The 20,652-nt window shown below is 37.0% G+C and overlaps 1 protein-coding gene across 1 annotated transcript in view; it reads right to left on the reverse strand.

Annotated features, from left to right (window-relative positions):
* Positions 1-463: 463 nt before the first annotated feature.
* The window catches only part of LOC127861743 (ferric-chelate reductase 1-like), a 33,907-nt gene continuing 13,718 nt past the window's right edge, over positions 464-20,652 (reverse strand). The window contains exons 4-10 of the mRNA XM_052400424.1: positions 13,925-14,047; positions 10,889-11,004; positions 5,360-5,446; positions 4,750-4,818; positions 4,269-4,368; positions 3,256-3,402; positions 464-594 (exon numbers count right to left, since the gene is read on the reverse strand). Of these exons, the coding sequence (XP_052256384.1) occupies positions 464-594; positions 3,256-3,402; positions 4,269-4,368; positions 4,750-4,818; positions 5,360-5,446; positions 10,889-11,004; positions 13,925-14,047 (773 nt within the window). The remainder of the gene's footprint in view (positions 595-3,255; positions 3,403-4,268; positions 4,369-4,749; positions 4,819-5,359; positions 5,447-10,888; positions 11,005-13,924; positions 14,048-20,652) is intronic.

A 20,652-nucleotide genomic window follows, 5' to 3' on the forward strand; every position in this document is an offset into this window, starting at 1 on the left:
ATAGAGCCAATATGCATTAATATATGAGGTTTCAGATTAGGAGTTTAATGAGTTTTAAAACAAATAAATTTTGATACCCAAAATATCATGTTTGATTTAATTTATTTTAATTTGTTGATGATGTAAACCACAGTAAGATTTTGAATGCAACAAAACCACACAGGCTCCATCTGAACAATACACAGAATGTTTTTCATTCTGTATAAAAGTTGACTTATTGGTATTCTAAATTTTATCAATTATTTAATCTATTAAATATGCATTTATCCATTATATAAATGAAGTTGGTGTTTCAAGGCACTATTAAAATCACGATGTACAACTGACATGCCATGGTTTCTAAGTGTACTTACAGCAGTTCATCTGTCAACATGTACAGCTGACATGACATGGTTTCTAATTGTACTGACAGCAATCCATATGTCGCCATGTACAACTGATATGACATGGTTTCGAAGTGTGCTTACGGCGGACCATATGCAACCATGTAAACCGACATGACATGGTTACTAAGTGTACTTACAGCAGGCCAGGGTTCAGGAATGTGTACATTAGGATTTTCTTTCTTCTGCAGCTCCCACTTTTTCCTATTCTCTGTAAGATACACAAGCATCATGTCATCTACCATTTTTAAAAAATGAGTAAAACATCTAAATATATAAATAGTATCACGAATAATAACCAACACAAATTTGCAAAATAATAAATAGTTACTGACACACATTTGAATTGATAATTGTGCATACACCCTGAAATATCCTCAACTGTTGATTAATAGTCAACAACAACTACAACATGTAACACAGTATATCCTCAAGGCTGAATACCTTTGTTCCCCATTTTAGTGACTGCAATATGTAAAGTTATTGCATTTATATATGGAAATGTATCAATTTAAATACTGCAAAACAGGAACACATAGAACTTGGAACAGAAAAAATGACACTGAATATCATTAAATGTAACACTGAATACCTTTGTTCCCCATTTTAGTGACTGCAATATGTAAAGTTATTGCATTTATATATGGAAATGTATCAAGTTAAATACTGCAAAACAGGAACACATAGAACTTGGAACAGAAAAAATGACACTGAATATCATTAAATGTAACAAGTATTAAAATATCTTGTCAATCTAAGTTGAACAAGAGTGACAAACTGTCACAAGATACGCCTGTTTGAAGGTTTTGGACAACTTGATAACTTCACTATGCACTATATTTAAACTTGACCTACATATCATCTAGACACAACTTCTGACCAAATTTGGTGAAGACCGGATGAAAACTACTTCATTTAGAGAGCAGACACCATGCTTAATCCTTGAAATGCACTAAGTGACCTCGTGACCTAGTTTTTGACCCGGAATGACCCATATTTGAACTTGACCAAGTTATCATTTAGACACAACTTCTTCCCAAATGAGTTGAAGATCAGATGAAAACTACTTCAATTACAGAGTGGACACCATGCTAAATGCTTGAAATGCACTAAGTGCCCCTGTGACCTAGTTTTTGACCCAGCATGATCCATATTCGAACTTGACCTAGATATTGTCTAGATACAACTTCTTACCAAGGTTGGTGAAGATCGGATGAAAACTACTTCAATCAGAGAGTGGACACCATGCTAAATCCTTGAAATGCACTAAGTGACCCCGTGACCTAGTTTTTGACCCGGCATGACCCATATTCAAACTTGACCTAGATGTTGTCTAGATACAACTTCTGACCAACTTTGGTGAAGATCCGATGAAAACTACTTCAATAAGAGAGCGGACACCATGCTAAATCCTTGAAATGCTCTAAGTGACCCCGTGGCCTAGTTTTTGACCCGGCATGACCCATATTCGAACTTAACCTAGATATTGTATAGATACAACTTCTGGCCAAGTTTGGTGAAGATCGGATGAAAACTACTTCAATCAGGGAGCGGACACCATGCTTAATCCTTGAAATGCACTAAGTGACCCCTGTGACCTAGTTTTTGACCCAGCATGACCCATATTCAAACTTTACCTAGATGTTGTCTAGATACAACTTCTGACCAAGTTTGGTGAAGATCAGATGAAAATACTTCAATAAAAGAGCGGACAACATGCTAAATCCTTGAAATGCACTAAGTGACCCCGTTACCTAGTTTTTGACCCTGCATGACCCATATTCGAACCTGACCTAGATATTGTCTAGATACAACTTCTGACCAACTTTGGTGAAGATCGGATAAAAACTATTCGAATTATAGAGTGGACACTGCTGTGGACGCCCCCCGCCCGCCAAGGGTGAAACTATAATACGTCCCGTTTTTAAAAACGAGCGTATAAAAAGGGGTGTAACTCTTGGAATATTTAATGCAAGATGATTAAAATAATACATGCAAGATTTCAAATCATAAGGAAAAAATGCAATTTTTAATGTTGCATGTTAAAAAGTGTATAGTACTTTGTGTAATGAAAGAGAGACATCCAAGGTGATCCGGTATATTGCTCTTTACTTTGTAGCAGTGGTAATAATAACTTTTGTTGAAGTCTTGACTCAAACATTACTTACTCTTGTTAGTCATGCAGATATTGATTGGTTCACCGCAAGGCTAACCTCACAATTACGTTTGTTACATCCACTGTTATCATTGAGATTTAGATTATACCTCAATGTTATTAGTTAAACATTCTACATTAGACATATGACTTGCTTTGTTCAACTTGTGGTTGCAGACACAAATGTTACATACCTTTTTTTCTTGTGAGTGCAGACATGAAATAACAGTTTTGTTCTGCTTGAGAGTGTGGACAAATGATTTATGTACCTTTGTTATATTTTAGACAGTAGACACATGTTTCATACCCACCTTTGTTCTTCTTTTGTGAGTGCAAATGCATAGCTTATGTTCCTTTGTTCTTCTAGAGAGAGCAGACAAACGAGTTATATACCTTTGTTCTTTTTGTGGAAGCAGACACAAATGAGTCACAAACATTTGTCCTTCTTGAAAGTACAGAAACGTTAGTTATATACGTTAGCTTACACATGTGCTACCAACTTTTGTTATCTTGTAAACAGTACAGACCACTCAGCATACACTAGATTTACCCACATTTGTCCTTCTTGTAGATGCAGAAACATACTACCTTCGTTCTTCCTGGGGAAAGAGACAAATGAGTAACTCTTCTTTCTCCTTAGTGCAGACACATGAGTTATCAAACTTTCTTTGTCTTGTAAACAGTACAGATAACTTAGCTTATACAAGAGTTACGCACCTTTGTTTTTCTTGTGGGTGCAGCATTGGTGCACCTCCAGGATGATTTCACAGACAAAGTTGAAGAGGAAGAAGATGCAGATGATCCATGTCAGCCACCAGGGAACCATCGCCTTGCCAAACTCCATGCCAATAAATAGATTCACCACTAAAATCAAGAATAATGGATGTAAAGCCTTTTTGCAGGTGCAGGAAAAATCTAAGTGTTTGGGTGGGAAAACCAGGCTTATTGGTCTATGCTTTAAATTCAATGCCAGATCAGTCAAAACATTATTTGACTGAGAAAAAACTGTCCTTTTTTTAAAGAATTTTTTAATTTTAAGAAAATGTGTCCTTTATATAAAGCCACTGTCATCAAAATGAATATGTATTATCTATTTATTTCTTTTTACATGTTTCTCTACACATTTTTATTTCTGACAAATACAAATAATGTCAGCACTCGTTATAATATATTGAGGGCAATTTTTTCTATGTTGCTTGCTAGAAATATAACAAGAGGGCAAAATGCCCTCAGGCGCTCACCTGAAATCCACAGAAACTGACCTGATCTGTTGTCACGATATTTGTGCAATAAATAACTTCTTCGAGTTTCTTTATCCCTTATGACACAAACTTTATATTGGCCGAGACACAATTGGAACAAATGTTCTGACCCAGTTTGAAAATAAGGAATAGAAGACGGCTCCAAGTTGGCCATTTTTAAATATCAAATAAAAATTTTATACACATTTTTTATCATGTCACATCAGGAAAATGGCATCACATCTAGGCAGCCAGCAATTTAAATAAACATTTTCAAACTCTTCAAAGAAATAATTATCATAAGAACAAAAGTCCTAAGCAAGTTTCATGAAGATTTGACTAAAAATGAGACTTCTAGAGTTTTGACAAGGTTTCACTATAGCCATAGAAGGACACTTCCCAGCCCCCTGGCAGCCATGTTTATCAATCGAACAGAACCGTTCTCATACTAAGGGCAAAAACATTGGTGGCCTATGATTTTGTACCCACCAGCCAGACAGAAGGCAATAGTCCAGAAGAGCCAGTAAAACCAGTTTCCGATTGGCCGACAGGTGTGGTCTTCAGGACACCTGATCGGGAACAGTATAGGCTAAAAAACAGGAAATTTGCGTGACTCAATCGATTACATTACAGACAAGTGGTATGTTTTTAATAGAAATAATAAAACAGAATTGCAGGTCAATGTTCAATTTTATGACGTGACATTTTTAGCATAAAGAAAAAGAAGATAAAATATTATTACAAGTCATAATTTTAAATATCTTAACTGATAAATACTTGAAAAATAATAACAAAATTTTCAAATTAACAGAAGATCCATGCCTAAAGCTATGTAAGTAACAAAAAGTGTATAATGATAGTGTTTGACTAAATACATTCCTCCCTTTAATACTCAATTACAATGATGCAGATCCTCCCTTTAAAACTCACTATAACAATTTTGCAGATATTATCTCCCTTCAATACTCACTATGACAATGATGCAGATGAAGACGATAATGCCCAGAATAGGATGTGCTTTCTGCAGTAACTCGTGAAACTGTAAGGAAAGAAACAGTTACCCCGTTATATTGTTAAATTTGATGACACTAATAAAGAACTTTTTATTTCCTCAAAATATTGGTAAACCTTTAATGATACGCCAGCACATGTATGAGTGAAAATTATGTTTTTTTATTAGCAATATATTATTAAATCTATTTCAGTCTGTTTGAATCTTTTGAATACTGAATATCAGCAGCTTATGCTGATATTGTTTCATTATAAAGATAACAAAAATACTTTCTATTCTTTCAAAACATTTCTTTCATGTAATCACATTCAGTTACTTGCTAGGACACAGTATTCAAATATTTACAATTGTTGATGGAAAACTATGGTATTTAACAGAATGCATACCCATTATTTTTCTAAAATCAGACTTAAAAATAAAGGTTAAATAACTGGAACAGTTGCATTAAATGAAGCAAAGCTCAACATATAAGCCATAGTTCCATGATTAACTCTTTTGATGGTATTATGCAATTGCCAATTCTGTAAAAACCACACAATTGAGGATTCAAGTCACATTGGTAACTTACATAGCTCCAGCCTCCAGCCTCGATAAAGATCAGGATCACACTGATTATCACCAGGATCACCACCCACACCGTGCAGTTGAAATGGGTCTGAAATACAGCACAGGTAATTAGATATGCAGAGGATAGAAGTTTATAAATACTGGGGAGATAATTAGAAATCTAGAGGAAAGAAGTTTTAAATACTGGGCAGAAAATTTGAATGCTAGAGACTAAAAGTTTTAAATACTGGGGAGATAATTAGAAATCTAGAGGATAGAAGTTTTAAATACTGGGCAGATAATTAGAAATCTAGAGGATAGAAGTTTTAAATACTGGGGAGATAATTAGAAATCTAAAGGAAAGAAGTTTTAAATACTGGGGAGATAATTAGAAATCTAGAGGAATTTTTTTTTTAATACTGGGCAGATAATTTGAAAGCTAGAGGATAGAAGTTTTAAATACTGGGCAGATAATTTGAAAGCTAGAGGATAGAAGTTTTTAATACTGGGGAGATAATTAGAAATCTAAAGGATACAAACAAGAGGGCCATGATGGCCCTGAATCGCTCACCTGACTAACCTTGCTACATCAACTTAAATTCTATCAGACCCATATGCAATCCCAAGCCAGATTTCATTAATTAATACATTCTGACAAAATTTCATTAAGATGTGATGAAAACTGTGACCTCTTTCATCTACACAAGGTTTTACTAGAATTGGCCCGGTGACCTAATTTTTGACCCCAGATGACCCATATACGATCCAAAATCAGATTTATCAAGATAAACATTCTGACCATATTTCATTTAGATCAGATGAAAACTATGACATCTATTGTCTACACAAGGTTTATCTATGATTTGACCTAGTGACCTAGTTTTTTACCCCAGATGACCCAAATACAATCCCAACCCAGATTTCATCAAGATTAACATTCTGGCCAAACATCATAAAGATTGGATGAAAACTGTGACCTCTCCTGCCTACAAAAGTTTTTTTAAACTTTGACCTAGTGACCTAGTTTTTGACCCTAGATGACCCAAATTCAATCCCAACCCAGATTTTAACAAGACAAACATTCTGACCATATTTCATTACCATCAGATGAAAACTCTGACCTCTATTGTCTACACAAGGTTTTTTCTATTATTTGACCTAGTGACCTAGTTTTTGACCCCAGATGAACCAAATACTATCCCAACCCAGATTTTATCAAGATAAACATTCTGACCAAATTTCATAACGATTGGATGAAAACTGTGACCTCTATTGTCTACACAAGGTTTTTCTATTATTTGACCTAGTGACCTAGTTTTTGAACCCAGATGACCCAAATATAATCCCAACCCAAATTTCATCAAGATAAACATTCTGACTAAATTTCATAAAGATTGGATGAAATCTGTGACCTCTATTGTCTACACAAGGTTTTTTTCCATTATTTGACCTAGTGACCTAGTTTTTCACCCCAGATGACCCAAATACAATCCCAACTCGAATTTCATGACGATAAACTTTCTGACCAAATTTTATAAAGATTGGATCAAAAGGGTGACCTCTATTGTCTACACAAGGTTTTTCTATTATTTGACCTAGTTTTTGACCCCAGATGACCGAAATACAATCCCAACCCAGATTTCATCAAGATAAACATTCAGACCAAATTTCATAAAGATTGGATGAAAACTGTGACCTCTATTGTCTACACAAGGATTTTCTATTATTTGACCTAGTGACCTAGTTTTTGACCCCAGATGACCCAAATACATTCCCAACCCAGATTTCATCAAGATAAACATTTTGACCAAATTTCATTAAGATTGGATGAAAACTGTGACCTCTTCTGTCTACACAAACAAATTGTTGATGGACACATGCACGCACGCACAACGGACGCCGGACATCACACGGTCACATAAGCTCCCCATGTCAATCCGTGACAGGTGAGCTAAAAACTGGAGAGATAATTAGAAATCTAGAGGATAGAAGTTTAACAAGAGCACCGCATAATGGGTGCCACGCTCGGCTACGGGTGCAGTTTTGAATAAATGAAAGCTTGACAATTTTTTTTTTTTAAAGGTCACAGTGACCTTTGACCTAGTGACCCAAAAATGGGTGTGGAGTGTAGAACTCATCAAGGTGCATCTACATATGAAGTTTCAAAGTTGTAGGCTGAAGCAATATGATTTTAGAGCCCATGTTCAAAACCTTAAAAAAATGTTAAGGTTTTAGCACGACGCCGACGGCAGATGTGGGACGACATGACGAGCTGGCTATAACAATACATCGGGTTTTCTCCGAAAACGCTGAGCTAAAAAACTGGGGAGATAATTAGAAATCTAGAGGATAGAAGTTTTAAATGCTGGGAAGATAATTAGAAATCTAGAGGATAGAAGTTTTAAATACAGGCTAGGTGGTTAGAAATCAAGATGATAGAAGTTTTAAATACAGGCTAGGTGGTTAGAAATCCAGATGACAGAAATTTTATGTACAGGGGAGGAAAAATAAAATCAGATATTTATTTTAAAATTAAGAACTTTACAATACATAGGCGAGACAATGTGGAAAAAAATGATGAAAACTTTGAAATGCAAGAACTTAAAAAAAAGAAAACTTAGAAAAAATGCGGAAAGGGCTCTGAAATACAAAGTAAATGGAAGTTTGAAATACACAGGGGAAGTACATTGAAATACAAAGACAAGAGGGCCATGGGCCCTAAGGCACTCACCTGAGACCCAATGGAACTAGCTAAAAATGTGACTTCTAGAGTCTATCTTTTTTTACTATATAAATATAAGGAAAAAGACCCTCCTCCTGGCGGCCATGTTTTTTTACCGATCCGAACCATTTTCGAACTCAACTATTGTATCCAGGAAACAAATGTTCTAACCAAATTTCACAAAGATTGGGCAAAAAATGTGTCTTCTAGACTATTCACATGTTTTAACTATGAACATATAAAGAAAACTGCCCCACCCCCTGGCGGCCATGTTTTTCCAATGATCACGACCATTTTTAAACTCGTCCAAGATATCCACAAAACCAATATTTTGACCAAATTTCAAGATGATTACCGGTAGGCAAAAAATGTGACTTCTAGAGTGTTCACAAGCTTTTTTTACTGTATAAATATAAGGAAAATGACCCCCCCCCCCCTGGTGGCCATGTTTTTATACCGATCCAAACCATTTTCGAAATCAACTGTCGTATCCAGACAACAAATATTCTGAACAAATTTCATGAAGATTGGACTAACAAGAGCACCGCCTTGCGGGTGCAGACCGCTCATCTATTTTCTTTTTAAAGGTGAAGGGACTCTCAATTTCAATCACAAAGGAGTAAGGGGTGGAGTGAAGAGGGGTGTATAGTGTGGGGTGTGGACATATTACATTATTTTCCAAAAATGCGATTTTTTTTATAAAATTCGGGGGGAGGGGGGGGGGGGGGGGTGGTATAGTGTGAGGGTGTGGTGGTCATTTGTGAAATGATCTTAAAAAAAAAATAAAATATTAGGGGGGGATTCGGGTGGGGGGGAGGGGGGGGTGGGGGGGGATTCTTGGGTGCGATGGTTGGACGGTATTTCAAACATAAAATAATAAAAAAAATATTGGGGTTTTTTAACCTTTTAAAAAAGAAATTAGGGGGGGGGTGGGGTGGGGGGGTATAGTGTGAGGGTGTGGTGGTCATTTGTGAGATGATAAAAAAAAAATAGGGGGGGGGGATTCGGGGGGGGGGGGGGGGGAAGGGGGAGGGGGGAAGGGCATGGGGGATGGTTTGGGTGGAGTCTATTGTGGTATGTCAGGTAAGAGTAGTTTTGTCAAAGTATCAATCAAGTCTAATCATAAATAAAAAAGTTATGGCAATTTTAGCAAAATTTAATAATTTGACCTCGAGAGTCAAGGTCATTCAAAGGTCAAGGTAAAATTCAACTTGCCAGGTACAGTAACCTCATGATAGCATGAAAGTATTTGAAGTTTGAAAGCAATAGCCTTGATACTTCAGAAGTAAAGTGGATCGAAACACAAAATTTAACCATATATTCAAAGTTACTAAGTAAAAAAAGGGCCATAATTCCGTAAAAATGACAACCAGAGTTATGCAACTTGTCCTTTTACTGTACCCTTATGATAGTTTGCGAGTGTTCCAAGTATGAAAGCAATATCTTTGATACTTTAGGGGTAAAGTGGACCAAAACACAAAACTTAACCAAATTTTCAATTTTCTAAGTATAAAGGGCCCATAATTCCGTTCAAATGCCAGTCAGAGTTACATAACTTTGCCTGCACAGTCCCCTTATGAAAGTTAATAAGTGTTGCAAGTATGAAAGCAATAGCTTTGATACTGTAGGAATAAAGTGGACCTAAACACAAAACTTTAACAAATTTTCAATTTTCCAAGTATAAAAAGGGCACATAATTCTGTCAAAATGCCAGTCAGAGTTACATTACTTTGCCTGCACAGTCCCCTTATGATAGTTAGTAAGTGTTGCAAGTATGAAAGCAATAGCTTTGATACTTAAGGAATAAAATGGACCTAAACATAAAACTTAACCAAAATTTTCAATTTTCTAAGTATAAAAAGGGCACATAATTTTGTCAAAATGCACGCCAGAGTTATCTAACTTTGCCTGCCCAGTCCCCTCATGATAGAAAGTAAGTGTACCAAGTTTGAATGCAACAGCATTGATACTTTCTGAGAAAAGTGGACCTAAACGCAAAACTTAACCGGACGCCAACGCCGACGCCAACGCCGACGCCAAGGTGATGACAATAGCTCATAATTTTTTTTCAAAAAATAGATGAGCTAAAAATGTGACTTCTAGAGTGTTCACATGTTTTCACTATATACATATAGAGAAAACTGCCCCGCCCTCTAGCAGCCATGTTTTTTCACCGATCTTGACCATTTTCAAACTCATCAGAGATATCAATGTAACCAATGTTTCATGAAGATTGTGCAAAAATTGTGACTTCTTGAGTGTTCACAAGGTTTCTCTATAGCCATATAAGGAATATTGCTCCGCCCCCTGGTGGCCATGTTTTTCAACGGACCGGAACCATTTTTTAACTCAACCAACATATCATTAAGACAAACATTTTGACAAAGTTACATGAAGATTGGGCATGAAATGTGACTTCTACAGTGTTTACAAGTTTTTCCTTTTTTTTGACCTAGTTTTTGACCCGGCACGACTCAATTTCGAACTTGACCGATATTTCATTGGGACAAAGCTTCTGACCAAGTTTCATGAAGATCGGACAATAAATGTGGCCTCTAGAGTGTTTACGAACAAATGTTAACGGACGGACGGACGGATGTACGTACGACAGACAAAGACCGGTCACAAAAGCTCACCTGAGCAATCAGGTGAGCTAAAAAAGAGGGGCAAGAAGTTTGAACTAAAGGAGAAGTAACTTTAAAATACAGTGGATAAAACTCTGAAATATAGAGGAGGGAACTTTGAAATACTGATGAGTGAACTCTAAAATACAGAGGAAAGAGCTTTGAAATACAGGACAGGAATGTTTTATCTAAGTTACTTTCTTACCACAAGCCAGTACTTTTGTCCCAGGAAGCGGCTGTTAGGCCACATGGTGGTGTAGTACTTCATCCAGATAAGGCCAATGGGAGCAAAGAAGATCCACGCTAGTAGCATCAGGCAAGCTGCAAGAGGAGCAGGTAGCACTATAAATTGTTTCATGGTATTTTATATATATATATATCTAAAAGCCTGTCAATTTAAGAAATTTAATATATACAGACTTGAATTTGAAATTAGGGTCTTATTCTGGAAATTTAAAAAATATATTAATTTGTTTATTGTACATGTGTCTTATAGATAAAATAACATCTGAAGTGTTCACTTTTAAAATGTAAATACAATTTAAATCTTTCATCAATAAAGATTTTTTTCACCTAATGCAAATTCATTCTTTACATTTATCCTTAATTGAAATGGTTCAACAATGAAAAACAAATTCCAAGTTAAATGTTGAGAGTTTATTGGGATATATAATAGAATGCAATTATTTTAACTTAAACTAAACAACCCTCACTAAAGTGCAACCTCCCTGACCCAAATTAAAACAAGAGGGCCTGAAAGGCCCAAAGTCGCTCATCTGAGATTCAAAGGAACTGACCTGTTCTGTGCATCCCAAGATGCCATTAGAACAATATGTTGTTACCAACTTTCATGACTAGTGAACACCCTGGCAGCCACGTTTTTCAACAGACCAGAACCATTTTCATACACATCCAAGATATCATTGAAACAAGGGCTGTTTGTAAAACATGCATGCCCCCCTATATGGGCTATAAGTTGTAGTAGCAGCCATTGTGTGAATACGTTTTTTGTCACTGTGAACAACGGTGGTGGTGGTGGTGGTGGTGGTGGTGGTGGTGGTGGCAGCGGCGGCGGTGGTTGTGGTGGTGGTGGTTATTGGTACAATGCATTACAAAAATGCAGTTAGCCTTACATTTGGTAAAATTTAAATATATTACAAGGGAGGCAAATGCTGTAACAAAAAGAACATGCATAAACGGTAGTTGTTTCCCTTGTTTGAACCATGCTAAATCCTTAAAATGCCTATTTCCGATAACTGTGACCTTCACCTGTGACCTTGACCTTTGACCTAGTGACCTCAAAATCAATAGGGGTCATCTGCAAGTCATGATCAATTTACCTATGAAGTTTCATGATCCTAGGCCCAAGCGTTCTTGAGTTATCATCTGACAACCACCTGGTGGACGGACCGACAGACAGACCGACAGACAGACCGACCGACAGACCAAAGCAATATACCCCCTCGTCTTCGAAGGGGGGCATAACAAATATACTGACAGAGTTTCATGAAGATTCATAAGTCCATATAAGGAAAAATGCCCCGCCCACTGGTGGCCATGTTTTTCAAGCAACTGGAACCACTTTCGAACTTGTCCAAAATATCATTGGGACAAATCTTCTGACAAAGTTTCATGATGATCGTACAATAAATATGGCTTCTAGAGTGTTAACAAGGTTTAACTATAGCTATATAAGGAAAAATGCCACGCCCCCTTGGCGGCCATGTTTTTCCACTAATGGAACCATTTTCTTACTCATCTAAGATATCATTGGGACAAATCATTTGACCAAGTTTCATGATGATCGGACAATAAATGTGGCCTCTAGAGTGTTAACAAGGTTTTACTAAAGCATAATATATAGCCATATTAGGAAAAATGCCCCGCCCCCTGGTGGCCATGTTTTTTAAGCAACCGAAACCATTTTCAATCTCATCCAAGATATCATTAGGACAAATCTTCTGACCAAGTTTCATGAAGATCGGAAAATAAATGTGGCCTCTAGAGTGTTAACAAGGTTTTAATATAGCCATATAATGAAAAATGCCCCGCCCCCTGGCAGCCATGTTTTTCAACCAACCAGCATCATTTTTGAACTTGTCCATGATATTATTGGGTTGAATCTTCTGACCAAGTTTCATGAAGATCAGACAATAAATGTGGCCTCTAGAGTGTTAACTAGATTTTACTATAGCCAAATATAGCCATATAAGGAAAAATGCCCCGCCTCTTGGCAGCCATGTTTTTCAAGCAAACGTAACCATTTTCAAACTCATCCAAGATATCATTGAGACCAATCTTCCAACCAAATTTCATGAAGATTGGACAATAAATGTGGCCTCTAGAGTGTTAAAAAGGTTTTACTATAGCCATATAAGGAAAACTGCCCCGCCCCATGGCGGCCATGTTTTTTCACCGATCTGGACCATTTTTTAACTCGTTCGAGATATCAATGAAACCAATGTTTTGACCAAATTTCATGATGATTGGGCAAAAATTGTGACTTCTAGAGTGTTCACAAGGTTTCTCAATAGCCATTTAAGGAATACTGCCCCGCCCCCTGGCGGCCATGTTTTTCAACGGACCGGAGCCACTTTTGAACTCAACCAACATATCATTTAGACAAACATTTTGACAAAGTTACATGAAGATTGGGCATCAAATGTGACTTCTACAGTGTTCCCAAGGTTTTCTTTTTTTTGACCTATTGACCTAGTTTTTGACCCAACATGTACCAGTTTCGAACTCAGTTGAGGTATTAATGGGTCAAATGTTCTGACCAAATTTCATGAAGATCAGACAATAAATGTGGCCTCTAGAGTGTTCACAAGGCAAAATGGACGAAGGACGACGCACGACGGACGAAGGACAAAAAGCGATCACAAAAAAATGTAAATGTAAATGTAAAAATGCAAGGCCTCTAGGTGAGAATTATAAGAGAATATATATCTATATGAGCCTTGCTTGCTAGCTAAATGCATGAGTATAAAGTGTGGTCCTAAATTAGCCTGTACAGTCCACACAGGCTATCCAGGGACAACCATTTCTTCTCTTATGGAATACTTAGGTTTTTAAAAAGACTCTTCTAAACCAAAAATCTGGTCAAGGCCGAAAGTGTTGTCCCTGATAAGCCTGTGCAGACAATTTGTGCTAACTCATTAAGCCCCTTTTTCCCAGAGCCAGGCTCATATCGTAAAATGAAGATTTTCATAAAACCGAAACAAGCATAAGTAGAGCTTACCGTGCGCCTTCACAAGATGGTACCTGGCGCGCCCTGTGATGTCAGCCCCAACGTCCAGTGACACTTCCTCAGGGGAGGCAAGCGGCAGGTGACCGACGACGATATCATGTGGCAGAATGTTCCCTGAAGATCAGTAAAGGTGGCGATGGAAAAATGATGACTTGATTCCACACAAGGAAACTTATTATGTTATGTGCCCAAAGTTTTAAACAAGGGCTGTTTGTAAAACATGCATGCCCCCCATATGGGCTGTCAGTTGTAGTGGCAGCCATTGTGTGAATACGGTTTTTGTCACTGTGACCTTAACCTTTGACCTTGTGACCTGAAAATCAATAGGGGTCATCTGCCAGTGATGATCAATGTACCTATGAAGTTTCATGATCCTAAGACTAATTATTCTTGAGTTATCATCAGGAAACCATTTTACTGTTTTGAGTAACTGTGACCTTGACCTTTGACCTAGTGACCTGAAAATCAATAGGGGTCATCTGCCAGTCATTATCAATGTACCTATGAAGTTTCATGATCCTAGGCGTAAGCATTCTTGAGTTATCATCCGGAAACCATTTTACTGTTTCAAGTCACTGTGACCTTGACCTTTGACCTAGTGACCTGAAAATCAATAGGGGTCATCTGCCAGTCATGATCAATGCTCCTATTAAGTTTCATTATCCTAGGAGTAAGCATTCTTGAGTTATCATCCGCAAACCATTTTACTGTTTCGAGTCACTGTGACCTTGACCTTTGACCTAGTGACCTGAAAATCAATAGGGGTCATCTGCCAGTCATGATTAATGTACCTATGAAGTTTCATGATCCTAGGCGTAAGCATTCTTGAGTTATCATCCGGAAACCATTATACTGTTTCGAGTCACTGTGAACTTGACCTTTGACCTAGTTACCTGAAAATCAATAGGAGTCATCTGCCAGTCATGATCCATGTACCTATGAAGTTTCATGATTCTAGGCGTAAGCATTTTTGAGTTATCATCCGCAAACCATTTTACTATTTTGAGTCACTGTGACCTTGACCTTTGACCTAGTGACCTGAAAATCAATAGGGGTCATCTGCCAGTCATGATCAATGTACTTATGAAGTTTCATGATCCTAGGCCTACGCGTTCTTTAGTTATCATTTGGAAACCATTTTACTATTTCAAGTCACTGTGACCTTGACCTTTGACCTAGTGAACTGAAAATCAATAGGGGTCATCTGCCAGTCATGATCAATGTACCTATGAAGTTTCATAATCCTAGGCCTAAGCGTTCTTGAGTTATCATCCAGAAACCATCTGGTGGACGGACCGACGGACCGACATAAGCAAAACAATATACCCCGTCTCCTTCGAAAGGGGACATAATTATTGCAAATGTTATAAAAAATACTACACAACACAATTGTGTAACAATTATAGCCTTATTATTATATTTCATAGAAATATAATGTTCCACATCAAGAAAAGCAAGTTCAATATTTTTACAACTATCTTTCGTCTCATGGGTGAGAGACTATGTTACTTTTACTTTCCACAACAAAACAACTGGTTATCCTTTAAGCATGTGTCATTCATGAACAGCAAATTTTTTTTCTATTTGTTATAGGGTGGTGCGGTGGTCGAGTGTTAACACTCTGGTCTACCATTCCAGAGGTCCCCGGTTCAATTCCCGGCCGGGGCACTGGAAATTTCAGAAATGCTTCAAGTGTTTCCCACCCAACTAGAGATGTTCTGGTATGAAACCCAGGTAATTCTCGCGTGTATCGGTGCTATACACTCGGCACTTTAAAGAACCAAGGGATCTATTCGCAAAGAGCTAGGGTATCGCACCCGGATTCCTTGTATCCCAATTCTGTCTCTTCTGCTTGCTGTCTCTTCAGCAAAACCAAAGGACCCCATTGGAAATAAGTGCTTGCACTTTCATGGGTCATCCTTGACTGGAAGGCAAAAAGAAATACATACTTCCCAATTCTGTGCACACAATTCATCATAGCAGCATTTTTTAAATAAACAACACGCTTTTTCTATGGGATTCTCCTTCCCAATTTACTTTAATTGAGCCTTGCTCTGGGAAAATGGGTCTTAAAGCATGCACGTAATGTGAAACTTTTTGCATAAACTATACTTTTCCTAAGAAGAGACTCCTGAAACAAACAAGAGATGTGTTTGTCAGAAACACAATGCCCCCTACTGCGCTGCTTTGATTTAAATATTTTTGTTTTTTATTATATCCCTTTAAAAAATATTACTTCCCTTGAAAAAATAACCTGTACCTGCCAAATGATAAATAGAAATTATCTCCCTTTAAAGCTTGTTACTTTCCTTGGATTTGTTTTTACCTTTGACCTTGAAAGATGACCTTTACCTTGACCTTTTACCACTCAAAATGTGCAGCTTCATAAGATACACATGCATGCCAAATATCAAGTTGCTATCATCAATATTGCATAGGTTATGGCCAATGTAAAAGTTTTCTGATGGACGGACTGACAGACGGACAGTGCAACTGCTATATGCCACCCTACCAGGGGCATAAAAATACAATACAATTAGAAAGTGTTATCCCTGATTACCCTGGGGAAACTCCAGTGGCGAATCTAGGACAACACTTAATGCAAATAATTTAAGTCCTGTTTTTCAAGAGCACTGCTCAACTGCATGCCATGGTTACCTTTGTGTGATGGACCGCGAGCCATAAGAAGCCTCCATGGACGAGAAATCAGTCCATAGTTGGTCAGCTCCTCATTGTTCACCCTGTTATCACGTCTGAAGCGACATCGCAGTCGTCCATTGTTGTACGAACCTTCCTCAGACAGCAGTCCATCTTTCGGCTGAACAATGGTATTATATCGTCATTTTGAATAATTCATGAGTACTCTATTCGATTTAAGAGTAATATTAAAACCAACTCTATAATTTTGGTTTGTTTTAAAATTTATTTTATTACTTTATTTTATTTTAAATTATGAACAAGTACCCCCAGTTATGACATCATTTATATGCCATCATTATAGTTGGGGTTTTTGTGGGGGTTTTCAACTTCAATCATGAATATTGATGGATGCTACCATCACAAGATGTGTTTTATACCCTACAATCATAATAACTCATTTATGACACAAAAGTCGACAGTGAGGTCAAGGGTGTCATCCCCACTACGGGGGGATTCTTAAGATCTCCCACCAAATACATCAAGTCCTAGTTATACCCAGGGAATGGACTTTAAATGCAAATTACCTAAAATAAATGAGTTTACACTAAATAAAACTATGACAGTAAGGCGTTTGTAAGTGTTGTCCTTGTAGTTGATGGACTGGAATACCTCCACACGCCCGCTGGTGTGGTTGTGTACACACTCAAACACAAGATCATCGCCCTGCAAAACAAATAATCCTTGTTCCGGAAAATCTGGGCTTAATTCATTTGAGTAAAGTGTCGTCCTAGATTAGCCTTTGCAGTCCGAACAGGCCTGTCAGGGAAAACACTTTGTCTGAAATGAATTTTAGCTAAGAACAACTTAAAAAGAAAAATTGCATAAAAGCAGAAAGTGTCTTTCCTGATTTACCTGTGCGGACTGCACAGGCTGATCTAGAACGACACATTATGATCATGCATTTTGTCCAATTTTCTCAAAGCAAAACTTAAATAAATCACAAAGATTTCAGGTAATTTTAGACTTCTATATTTGCCAAAACTTCTAGTAGCAAATTATATACGGTAAATATTTCATCCCGGTTCTGACTCGTCTAGGCGCTCAATTAAAACTACAACTTTAAGTCAACGTCACTCAAGCGTTCGCTGTGAGGAGGAGCCTTACCTAAGAAAGGTCGAAAGACCAAACGGTCTCTATTCTGTTCTCCTAGTATTGCAGGTGAGTCATTACTGTTTATTGTACCTTTTTAATTACACTTATTGTAATTTTATACACAAGTAATATACTGTATACCTATTCAATATGTCATGAAAATTAAATGTTCTATATAGTTTTTGCTATGACTTTAACGGCGACCAAAAGGCCATTATGACCTAAGCCGAAGTGTCAGTAACCGTTTTACATAAAAAATCAAAATGGCCGACCGAAGCGGTGTATCGAAGCGTGGAAGGCAAAAAAAAAGCCATTTCAGTCCACGCTGCATGCATTCTTTCAATTAGATTCAAATGCCCAAAGCATGGTTTCGTCAATAATTGATCAACTTATAAGCTCTTGCGTAAATGACTGTGAATCTAAAGCACTCAAAAAACATTTAGGGTAAGACCAGAAAAAGCTGTCCGATTATGGGAAAGCAAGAAACGGAGAAGGAAAGCCAGGCTTTTCCAAGACTATAAACCAAAATGTTGAATTGTTGAGGTGTCAAAAACAAAGAATAAAAAAATATTTGGTAATATATTGTTAAGAATTAATTTTATAAATAGGGGTTAAAATAAGAATTAATTTTTAAAATAGGGAGTAAATAAGAATTTGACCAAAATTTTATCTGGAGCTCTGCCTTGACCTTTAACCTAGTGACCTGATAATCAATAGGGTCATCTGCCAGTCATTAGTGTTTTTCCCAAGCCATTTAAGCGTGGCGAAAAACCACGCCGCCCTCACGGATAGCCACTCTGCCCTTTTCAAAGGCAAATTTAGCCACGCTCCCTTATCGATAACATCTTTATAGCCTTATGACCTAACTTGGTCCGCAAAATCAGCGACCTTGATTGTCTGTGATGCTCTGACTGTGCTTTCTTTACTCGAGAGACGTCAACGTCTAATCGACTATATTAATTGAGCAGATTTAATCTATTACAGTGCTCGATTTATAGGTAGGTCTTACTGACTGCTCCAAAGCTGTGAATTAGTCATGCGTGAATAACCCAGTGTCAGGATCAATCGATAATGCCGGAGGCTATGTTATACCAAGCGCACTTTTCGGTCGGCAATGTGTACTCCCACACGATAAAATCATTACTTCGGAGGCTTTTGATGAAAAACTCGATGTTATTCTCATGGCAATTGTGCATTGCATGCATTATTCAGTTATATCAAAAAATATATTTTTACACATAATTACATTTAAAATCACAAACAAATTTATTCTTTTTCGTTTTCGTCTTTAAGTTAATTAGATCTAATTATTGAAATAATTACTGAGACGTATACTTATTTAACAAAATGTGAATCGCGTATACGATTTAACGTTGCTATGCGCACCTGTCGCTTACATCATTGACATTTTATCAACATGGCGGACTTTACAGAATTGAATTGTTACTCGGTAAAAATGGCAAATAACGTTGTAAACGATTGAATAAACGATGGATATTATACATTAAGAAGGAATTAATGAAATTCTGTGATAATCAACGATGCATAAAAATGTTTTAGATAGCAACAACATTATTTATTTATTTGTAATCTACTTGGTGGATGTATGTCACGGAAACGAGTGTCTGCATATTGTTCAGCGTTTTTTTTCCTTCTTTAACTAGTACCAGGGAACGGTACGTTTCTCAAAGCCTACCAGAGGCTTCCCAATTTTAGCACCGGACCTTTCCCAATCTCGATATCTACCGTTCCGAACGATTTTAGGTGCCGTTCCCAATAGCCAGTGCCTTTTATTTTCGCTGGAAATATCTTTTGATATTGTCGAGCCTTTCATTTTCGACCATTTATTTTCGCCGGACATTGTTGCGTAGAAAGTAAACAAAACTTTTCAAATGGGGCGCAACTCTAACCGCTGTGTAAAAATGTGAATGGATTACATAACCGCGACGAGTGATCGATATTTCCCGTGAAAGAATTCCATCGCTAAGACCAGTCTTCCTTACATCAATAAACTTTCTCAACACTAATTTTTCGTTGACATTAAAAAAAACGTAACCGTATTGAGTTAAATGCGCATATTACTTCTATGTATAGTTTTTTAAGTGTCAAATCCGGACAGTAACTATTCGGATACGGATATAAACAAATAAAAGTTTAACATAAAATTAAAAATAATGAGACATGGGTGTAAAATCCTATAGTTATTTACAACATATACATAAGCATTTAATGGCAGATGATCTTAATATCTTATTTGATGATTTGAAAAAAAATCAAAACAAAATATAAGACTTACCTTTGAAAATTATTGTTAAAGCATTCCACTCTAAAAACTCATTTTGGTTACGTGAGACTATTCTCACTGTCTATTGTTAAAAGATGTCAAACCAGTACAAGATCCATTGTTGTTGTTTTTGTTTAGTTTTTAAGTTTTTAATTTAACTCACATGAAACATTGCAGGGCTTGTAAGACTTTTAAGGGCTAAAACAAAATTATTAATATTATTTTTTATGCAACCTCAGTGCTTATGCCTATCACTGGAAGATATTTTTTTCCAATTGACGGGCACATTCTAACTGAAGTGGCAATAACACAATTTTCACATGACATGATACGATAGTCAAAATATCATCACCGTACTGTAGTTTTTCTGTCACAACCTAGAGTTTAAAATGCTTTGTGATGCAGAATATAGCCCCTAATGATAGATTACATGCATTTTAAAGGTTCCCAATTCATCAATTTTGCGACTCGAATTTTTCCCAATTCATTGATTTCGCGACTCGTTTTTTCCCCAATTTGAAGATTTCACGACTCGAAAAATTCCCAATTGTAGGGGTACAGGTACCTTTCCCCTTTGGGGAAAAAAAACGCTGTTGTTAGCGATCAATTTACTCGCAATGTTATTTTAAACATCTGTCAAGAT

The sequence above is a fragment of the Dreissena polymorpha genome, chromosome 16, assembly GCF_020536995.1.
Source record: "Dreissena polymorpha isolate Duluth1 chromosome 16, UMN_Dpol_1.0, whole genome shotgun sequence".
NCBI classification, from domain to species: domain Eukaryota; kingdom Metazoa; phylum Mollusca; class Bivalvia; order Myida; family Dreissenidae; genus Dreissena; species Dreissena polymorpha.